Genomic DNA, 10,757 nt, shown 5'->3' with positions numbered 1-10,757 from the left:
CACAATTTGGCCTAAGGCCCAAAAATCACAATTTGGCCTAAGGCCCAAAATTCACAATTTGGCCTAAGGCCCAAAAATCACAATTTGGTCTAAGGCCCAAAAATCACAATTCAGCCTAAGGTCCAAAAATCTCACAATTTGGCCTAAGGCCCAAATAATAAATATTATGCAAACAAAAGTGAAAGGGAGCCTACCTGGGCGAAGATGCCGGTCATGGAAGCGTGAGTATCAGCGTCTGCCATAAGATCGACCTCATCGAGAGAAATCTTCAGAGACCCCAAAAAATTCTCGTCGCTAAAATCTGAGGAAGCCATAGAAGAAGCCTTGAAGCTTTGAGGAAGATGAGAGAATTTGGGAGAGCTCTTTTGTTTTGGAGAGTATAGAATGAATGAAATGAGAAGTTCAAGCTATTTATAAGCAAATAGCCAAAAGGCAGGTCTTCTGGACGCGTCCGATTTTTGCCTCCAAAATTTGCGTTTCAGACAACCACCGACTCCCATAAATCATTTTTATGGTTGCCGGTGGGGGGCAACTGTGAATATCCAAATTTTGAGACTCAAAGAGCCAGTTTTCCCGGACTGCAAACAGTCCGGCCGGACCAAAGGCCATTTTGGAAGTTCATCGAAAATGTGCCAATATGGTACTTGAAACGTCCGAAAAATTACGAGGATCACGGAACTGGTCCCGGAATATTTTTTGGAGGTCCGGAACTTTCGGAAAAACCTCCGGAACAAAAAATAGCAGAACCACCGGGCTCGGTGGTTCTGCTATTTTTTGTTCCGGAGGTTTTTCCGAAAGTTCCGGACCTCCAAAAAATATTCCGGGACCAGTTCCGTGATCCTCGGTGGCCCAGGCCGCCGAAACAGTCCGTTTCGCCTATAAATACAGGCCAGGTGTGACCTTTCAACTCACTTAGTCTGTGTTGACGGACGCTCCTTCTCCCCTACGCTCCTTGCGATTCTTTACTGCTTTTCTGCATTTTAGTTTAGCTTTATTGCTTTCTTTGCTTTGTTAAGTGGTCATTAAAATCAAATTAATTAATATTCCCTTAACGAGGAGCTTAACCTGGAGTTAAGAAGCGGTCGACGATTAAATTAGGTACATGAACTAAACTCTGCCTATTTAATTTTAACACTTCATGCATGCTTCTTTTCTACTCCTAATAATTCTACAACTGCATAAATGCATTCACGTCAATCATTAGGCAAATAAACTGCCTCAATTAAATAAATTTAGGCTAAACGCCCGGTTAATCAATAATCGTGGTGTTAAGCTTAAATCCGACAATAAATTGCCCACATTGCAAGTCAATCAACCACTTTTGGTAAACAAATTGCCTATAAGTAGATTAATCTTTTCTTAGCGACAAATCGCTTAAATCTTTTTGGCTAAAAAGCCTTCAAATAATCACTTTCTGGCAAAATAAATCACTTAAATCAATTCTTTGGCAAAATGCCTTAAATTAATCAACTTGTTTGGCTAAAAGCCTTCGAATAATAAATTTTGGCGACAATCGCCTAAATAATCATCTTTTGGCAAACAGATTGCCTAAATCAACCTTTTTTTGGCTAAAAGCCTTCAAATTAATCAATCTTTTGGCTAAAAGCCTTAAAATCAAGTATTTTGGCGACAATCGCCTAAATCACATCAATTTTTGGCAACAATTGCCTAAGTTAATCTTTTGGCTAAAAGCCATTAAAATCAACATTTTTGGCATCAAATGCCTAAATCGAATTAATCAATCTTTGGCAAAATGCCTAAACAAAATGCACAAAGCATACACACACCCATGCATAAAGCATACCCATTCAAAGCCCTCTAAAAGAGGCCTATCGAACTACGTTGACTTTGATCTTCCATTCAAACGGAAGTACGTAGGCACGTTTGGGATTTAACCCCGAGCGGTAAGTCGAAATCACATAAACATTTTTCATTGGTCCAATTACTTCATCTTCCTTGCAAAGCATTCATTCATTTGGTTAGTTTATCAACATGACATGGTCTCGGGATCCGCCTCGGGTTCGTAGGCTATGCCTTGAACTTTGGGTTAATTAATCTAGTAATTAGGTTAATTAAAATTAGAGTCACTTAGGGTTTTTTCCTAGTTTACCCTAAAATAATTAAACAAGGTGGCGACTCATACATTCACGTGCATTTCTTCCTTAGTCACATGCATTCGTATGCTATGATATTCGGGGGAGGGGTTCACATTTGTGAGTGCTGGTGACATGCCATTTGTGTGACTGGCTGCGTGAGCATATAACTAGTCGGATGACTAGATTGATATATATTTACACATTTGTGTGAATGTGTGTGTTGTGCAATAATAGTTACTCCTTAGAAAGCTCACATATCTTGTTTAATTTTTCAGGAAGTAAGTTTCTCTTTAATTCGATTAAGCTATGTTCCTTCGTCGCAGAGCTAGAAAGAAAATTTTCCTAGACCAATAAATATTTTGCTATGTATCTAGATGTATAAAAATCTATGTATATCTATTAGTTAGTGACTCCGCGGTTGTAGAATTTGTATACAATTAGTCGTGTATTAACATAGACAATATAGTTATGTGAGCCCATATTAAAAATGTAGTGTATTGTTAATTGGGCCCAAACTGTGGAATGTTGTAGCTGATAAATTTGGGCCGAGATTTAATAAAATCTTGAGATTTATTTTCCTATAAACATGGGCTGAATGTTTAATATTATATTGATATAGTAAATTTTTAGTGTTTCAGGCTTACTACGGGCCTCGGGGGCCTTAAGCTTACCTGGGCCCTAGTGCCGGTCCCGCCCATGGAATCGGGTCGTGATAAGTATAAATTATAAATTATATTATATATAAAATATAGATGTATAGAAGAAAAAAAAAATTGTAATTATTATCTTAAAACTAATAGTTAAATAAGACAAAAGAAATTTAAAAATTTCAAACTCAAAATAGTATATACCTAACTATTAGAGTAATTATGAATAAACTTTGAAAATATCTTCAACATCCAAACAAATATAGTAGAAAAATAAAATGAAATTCTAAAAATTTCTAAAAAAAGAAAAAAAGATATCTGAAAGAAGAGAAAGTCTAAAACTTTCTACTTGTTTTAGCTTTAACATGTATACATAGACAATTATATGTATAATGGTTATTTTTACATTTTAAAAAAAACTACTACCAAAATTTTCATGCTAATATTTATCAACTACCGATTATCAATCACTAACTATTTGGTATCGGCGGCTAAAAACCGCTAAATCAAACAAGCCTTCAATTGTAAAGGACTATAGGGACTTGCATGTTTTATGCTTATGACATTTGGAAATTACTTGTCTATACGTTGTATACGAGCCACGCACACAAAGCAAACAAACAATTTTTATAAAAATATATTTTTAATATTTAGATTTTTTTTTTATTTTTTCTTGAATTGAATTGTGGATATCCTTGTTTGTCCTATATGTCTTTATTAGATTTGTTTGATGATATATGCAATCTCTCTAGTAAAATCTAACACCAAATTGACAATATTAATTTTATTTATTTATTAGTTTTTTTATTCATTAGATGCTGCGTAGGCTGAAATAATATTATTGATAACATACAATAGGAGTATTCTCCTTTTAACTCATCAAATTAAAATAAATTTTATGGTCAAAGAGACTCAAATCCAAGACCTTAGACTCAAACCAGCAATTTTTTTTTTTTTTTTCCTGTAAAAGGAAAAAAATAAAGCAAAATAAAAACACACCATCAGACTTACGTACACAATTATTTGGGATAAGTGCATGCATTCACAGATTTGTAAATGGAACTGGAAGCTTATAACTTTTCCTCTGAGGTTTCAGTTCGGAATTTGAAGCAATTGACGCCACTATAAACACCATCATGCTTGACTGAAACATCTAAATTGCCGTCAGTAAGGGTGTCTTGTTGAGTGTAGGAGAAGGGAACATTGCATGATCCAAGTGTTGCAAGAAGACTAACTGTCGTCTTTGTCATTGGCGGCACACTAACTGGGATTGTTTTTGTCAATTGGAGTGATCCATCTATCGTAGTTCCCCACTCGTATTCCTTTTCCCATTTTTCGTTCACTTCAATGGAAGAATCCATAATCTTTGGAATCCCAAGTGAGACTTTCATACTAATAGAAGCTGAGGTTGAGGTACTAGTAGTCCATTCGTACTTCCAGGCTTCTGTGTATGACATTTTCACCTCTATTTGTTGGGTTTGTTGTGTACTGTTAGAGACACAGGAACGAGCCAATGTCAGGATTGATTCATCATAAATTGTGGCGTCGTCCAGCAGGTACTCCACGTCGTAAATTTGCCTCACTTTGACAAGCTCTTCTAGCACCAGGTGACTCTGTCTGTCAATCGTCGTGGCCCAAGAAGCTGCAGCGAGACAATTCACCGTGCCACCATAATCTGTTCTACGCAAAAATCTGTCATTGCCCTTGCTACGGAGGGCAATAGCATTGCCCTCAAGTTTGATTGGCCAAAACGATACTGCTGGATCGGAGTCGGAAGCATCAGTTGTAATTGGGTATATCCAATTTGGGGTAGCCCTCCAGAATTTTCCATTGGAATCGTGCTTCACAAGGATGCTTCCATCCGGATTGGTGAAGATTTGCTCCCCAACTCTGTTATCGCCAATATCAGTAGCTCCAAATTCCATGTGATCGTCACCACCACCTCCACGGTAAAATAGGTATTTCCCATTATCGCCCTTGATTGCCACATGTTTGGGCAGTATCACCAAAGATTCCCAATCAGTGATTGTGAAGAGATCAGTTCCATCGGTTTGCTCAAACGGAAATCTGACGATCAGGCAACTTCCGTACACATCATTAGATCGGAAGTAGCATACATTGTTTCCATTTTGGACGTGCTGAAAACGAAATGTTATGTCATCATTTGCAAGGGGCTTGAACAGTGTGCATGACCACTTGGATGTGTCTTCTTCCACCGCATCAGCTGCTGCAACTATATAATCGTCGGTCTCGGTACGCCGCCAATATTTGTTGCTGTAACAGCATCTTATGTTGACTAAATCTTTGTTGCTCTTTGCTCTCTCCACTTTGAACTTGGAAAATGGATCCAAAATATCCTCCCTGTCGCATCGAATGTATCTGTGCTGTTTTTCTTCTCGAACATAACGTAAATACTTTCCACCGAAGTTTGATTTCAGGACACAAAACCTTGGAATCACTGGCGCCATTTTTTTTTTCTCCTCTGAAATTTGATAAAATAGAATGAGCTGGGTATTTACTTTGCTTGAATTGCCTCTACACTGGGCACTGCTATATATACGAGCAAATTAATAGACAAAAACATTTATTTTTCTTTCACTGGTGCCTTGCTGATGTTGGTTGGCTGGGCCCAGTTTATTTTTTCGCATTCTTCTTTTTCTTTCTTTTTTAAAAATCTTAATGTAAGTATAAAAATTAATTCTTGATTATGACAGATTGTTTTTTTTTTTTTTTTTTTTTTAGTATATATTGGAAGAGAAACACAAACTACAAGTACAAACTGGAATAGGTTATCTCACAAATATCATACATGACCCGTTTTGATCGTGACAGCTTTTGAAATGGGTCCAAGTTAATAGACGCACTGGCCACAAGACAATAATTTCAGGAATTTCTTTTTTCAATAAAATTTATATAGCCGATCCTAATAAGTTTGAGGTTAAGACTTAGTCGTTGTTATTATCCTGATCATTTACAAAGTCAAGAGCACAGCTACTGTAATAGAAATAAAGTTCAAATTCACTTGGCTTCCTTGCTCGGGTAGGATGCTTTCTTTAACAATGACTTATGGCTGCTTATGTTAGAAATGCACATGTGCTCATCTAATTCTCCTCCTTCTGGATAATTAAGAAGACTTAATTTATGTAAATGGCTCCTAATGAGAAGACTTAAATAAAAAGAGCTAATTTATTGTTGGAAGGGAAAAAATTTTTTATGCTCTTGGGTTCGAGGGGATTAAACCTTTGTTTATAGAAAAAAAAAAAAAAAAGAAGGAAATAAGTTTTTAGTGACGTACGTATTTGAATGAAGAAAGTGCTATGATTTTTTTTTTTTTTAAATTTCGCTGAATATTTCCTAAGATGATAAAATTGGTTCCGTGGCTAGGAGAATGTATAGCTCACTTATATATAATCTCAATGTTTACAAGAAATTTTACTTTTGACATTTTCCATGGCTATATTTCTTTACTGAGTACTACAAAAACTTTAAATTGCGGGTGGCGTTGTGATATTTTTTAAAGCCAATGCAAAGATTTTTATGTTAATAGAATTATCCTTTTACGCACACCATCCTCGCCGCAGTATATCTCAAATTCACTAGAATACACTAGCTCAATTCGACCAATAATAAGAGCAAACAAAAGGTTGTGATTTCCAATAGTCACAAGAGTAGAGATACTATTCAGACAGAGACTTATCTACTCTTGGTATATGGACTCACTTATACACCTAACCAATGAATAATAAATATTTTTTTTTTGTTGTAATGAGAGTATTTCTGATTATTTGCTGGGGAAAAAAATGATAAAAAGTAACAAATTAAAAAGAAAAAACTCTTCAATAATTGGTTTGGTTTTATAGATATGTTGTATTATGTTGTTGGGTCATGGGAGCTTGTCATTATTTGTATTCCTTTCTTTCTTTGCTTTTGTTTATACTATTTTGAAGAGTACGAGATTATGATTTGTAATTGATTTTCTTGAGTTTTACTATTTCTTCTTGTAATTAATTTATTCCTTCTTTATCAGTAGGTATCATAATATGAAGTGTTCTTCCCTTGCCAAAGTTACCATTACTTTACTTCTATTCCCTTGATAACCATCATCGCTTCAGCCACTATAACCATAAATCTGATCGCTCTCTATCCCTACCACCTTTTTTTGCATAGTTTTTTATCCATTGAAGTACTTCTTTCTTTTCCTTTAAATATTTTTTAAAATAAAAATTCTACGTTGCTAATTTGTCTAAAAAATATATAAATAAAATAATTATATAGTAATTCTTTAAAAAATTATTATAATAATGTTTAAATTTTTTAATGTCAATATAAAAATTTTATTCATTAAATATACTGCATATTCATTTACTACAAAGCATTTTGCATTAGCATTCCTGATTGATTCCAAATGACGCAAAAAGGGAAAAAAAAAAAAAAAAAACATAAACAAAAGTGAATGATTAAAGTTGAGGTTATTTGTCTAGCTATAACTAATTGGGTGCTTGTCTATCACATACATATAAGAAATTAATAAGTGTTTGTCACTTTGTTTGGAGAGAAAACTGACCTTAAGGATTCTTAATTTTCACTTCCTTAAGAAAATAAATTAATCAAGCTCATTAAATGAATGGAATTCTTTGCTTTCATAGTAGGTAGATGTAATTAGTATATAATTTAATATGTAACACAACTTCACTTATAATACAACTAACTATAATAGAATATAACTATAAAATAAATACAATTATAAAATAAGTAAATTAAATATTAAATATAAAACTTTCACGGTTGATTATGTCTCTTATAGAAGTTGGTTAGCTATCTCTCATTTTGTTCTAGGGACAGATGATGACGTGAGTTATGATGAATGGAATGATGTGCATATTGTACTTATCACTATGAATACATGTCTTGCTATTTGTTATGGTATAATTTAAGCTATTAGGACTCTCTGTCATCTATAATTGTTACCGAGCATCTTTAGGTTGCTCACTTTTTCGTCATTTTAATTTTGCAGGTTTCTTTTGAGTATTGGCAACATCTCTTCTACATTCTTACCTACTAATTTGAATTAATTGTAATTAAAAAACTCTTAGATTTTTTGGAACTGTAGAGTTGGACTTAGTCTAAACCCGGTAGAATGTATGAAATTGTTTATGAAAAATGAATTCTCAAGTTCATATTTAAATTTAAAATGAATATTATTATAAAAAAATTAGTAAATCTATTTTTCTTTTCAATAGTTATTTTAGTGTAAGTGGCTCCTAATGAGAAATTAAATTAGTACACGTGAAGAGAAATTATATTGTTAATGAATTCTTTTTTTAGGGGGTGGGGAGAAAGGTTTCTATAAATATTTTTATAACCTTAGATATGACTAATGTTTCGAGATATGATTTTATTTCTCTATAAGTGTAATGTATTGTTAATTTTAATTGACTTTTTTCATTATTTAGTAACGAGGAAAATTTTTAGGACAAAAAATTTAAACAAAAATGGTGACATAGTATTAGGAATGAAAATTCATTTTTTAACAATCTTAATTCCCTCGGTTTCATGCATAAAAAGAAAATAAGATTTTGGTGACAACTTGTGTTTTTCAAATGAAGAAAGTGGAATAATTATTTTAACTTATCGCTGAATATATCATCAGATAACAGATGACATAAATAGTTGATGTTCGTATATGTCTACCACATATGCCTGTCACTTTGCTTGGAGAGAAAATCAAGCTTAAGTATTGTCAATTGTCACTTTTTTAAGCAATTTGATAAATATAAAATGTAATTTAAAATATTTATGGAATGTAATAATCATTTTATTTTTATGTTTGTTTGTAAATATACAATATAATTAGCATACCACCACTACCATCATATTCATTTACTACAAGCATTCTACATTAGCACTCCTGATTGATTCCAAATAAAGCAAAGATGGAAAAGGAAAATATAAAAAAACGAATGATTTTAATAAATTGAAGTTGAGGTTATTGGTGTATAAATTAATAATTGGGTGCTTGTCAAATATGTGTATCACATATATATAAGAACAAAATAATGAGTGCTTCTCGCTTTGTTTGGAGAGAAAACAAAGCTTAAGGATTATTAATTGTCACTTCATTAAAGAAGTAAATTAATCAAGCTCATTAGATGTGTAATGTGAGTAATGATGAATAAAATAATGATGTGTGAATTATGATGAATGGAATGATGTGCATATTGTACTTGTGAATACATATGGTGCTATTTGTTTTGGTATAATTTAGGCTCTTAGAGTTCTTTGTCGTATATAATTATCACCAAGCATCTTTAAGTTGCTCACTCTTTCATCATTTCAATTTTCCTTGAGTATTAGCAAGGCTTCTTCTATATTCTTGCCAAGTAATTTGGAATTGTAATTAAAAAAAACTCTTAGACATCTTCGAAAAATGATGGCATGAGTGCTTGTTAGATATGTCTATCACATATATATGAGAAATTAATGAGTGTTTGTCATTTTGTTTGGAGAGAAAACCAAGCTTAAGGATTCTCATTTTCACTTGCTTAAGGAAGTAAATTAGTCAAGCTCATTAAATAATTGTGAGTTAATGGAATTCTTTGCTTTCATAGTAGGTTGATGTAATTAGTATATAATTTAATATATAATTCAACTTCACTTCTAATGCAACTAACTATAATAGAGTAAAACTATAAAATAATTACAACTATAAATAAGTAAACTAAATATTAGATATAAAACTTTCACATTCAATTATATCTCTCATAGAAGTTGGTTAGATACTTTTTATTTTGTTTTGCTATTTGTTGGTATAATTTAAATTGTTACGGTTCTCTGTTATGTATAATTGTCACTAAGTATCTTTAGCTTGTTCACTTTTTCATCATTTCAATTTTTCCGGTTTCTTTGAGTATTGGCAAGGCTTCTTCTACATTACCTACTAATTTGGATTACTTTTAATTAAAAAACTCTTAGATTTTTTTGAATTGTAGGGTTGGGCTTGAGTCTAAATCCATTGTTTGATTTAATTGTACTATGGCAGAATGTATGAAATTATTTATGAAAAATGAATTTCTGAAGTTAATATTTTTAATTTAAAACAAATATTAATATAAAAGAATTAACTAAATCTACATGTATATATTTTTCTTTTCAATAGTTATTTTAGTATAAGTGGCTTGTATAATTGAATTGTGGTCATGCTAGTCTTGGTCTCAATTTGGATCATAACACAAAGTCAACATTTAAGCATTGATTGTTCTTTTTTTAATGACTTATGGCTTTTTATGTTAGATATGTTTACTAAATTCTCTTTCTTTTAAATAATTAAACTTAATTAGCACAAGTGTTTACTAATGAGAAATTAAATTAGTACACTTAAAGAGAAACTATATTGTTAATGTATTCTTTTTTTTTTTTTTTTTGGTTTTTTTTTTTTTTTTTTGGGGGGGGGGGGGGGGAGTGGGGATTGTTCTATAAATATTTTCATAACCTTAAATAAGACTAATGTTTCGAGACTTATGGTTGCATTTCTCCATAGGTATAATATATTGTTAATTTTAATTGAGTTTTTTCATTATTTAGTAACGAGGAAAATTTTTAGGACAAAAAATTTAAACAAAAATGGTGACATAGTGTCTCTAATGAAAATTCATTTTGTGACAATCTTATTTCCCTCAGTTTCATGCATAAAAAGGAAACAAGATTTTGGTGACAACTTGTGCTTTTCGAATGAAGAAAGTGCAATAATTATTTTAAGTTGTTACTGAATATATCATCAGATGATTGATGCCAGAATTGATTGATGTTCACATGTCTATCACTTTGCTTGGAGAGAAAATCAAGTTCAAGTATTGTCAATTGTCACTTTTTTTAAGGAAGTTAATCAATCAAGCTCATTAGATACATCATTCTAAAGTCATAGATTTTCCAAGTTTATTAATGAAGCTTCTTGAAATCTTCCATAAAGAAATCCATGTTTCAAATAATAAAAATAAACATATTAAGATCTATGAGA

The 10,757-nt window shown here is 32.2% G+C and overlaps 1 protein-coding gene across 1 annotated transcript; it reads right to left on the bottom strand.

Annotated features, from left to right (window-relative positions):
* Window positions 1–3,512: 3,512 nt before the first annotated feature.
* LOC105628969 (uncharacterized) lies at window positions 3,513–5,277 on the bottom strand. The gene has a single exon (XM_012210476.3). The coding sequence runs from the start codon at window positions 5,209–5,211 to the stop codon at window positions 3,814–3,816; it is 1,398 nt and encodes a 465-aa protein (XP_012065866.2). The 5' UTR covers window positions 5,212–5,277; the 3' UTR covers window positions 3,513–3,813.
* Window positions 5,278–10,757: the final 5,480 nt, after the last annotated feature.

This window comes from Jatropha curcas, chromosome 7, assembly GCF_041381405.1.
Source record: "Jatropha curcas cultivar XTBG-Jc1 chromosome 7, XTBG_Jcur_1.0, whole genome shotgun sequence".
NCBI classification, from domain to species: domain Eukaryota; kingdom Viridiplantae; phylum Streptophyta; class Magnoliopsida; order Malpighiales; family Euphorbiaceae; genus Jatropha; species Jatropha curcas.
This window is presented reverse-complemented; position numbering and strand designations above follow the sequence as displayed.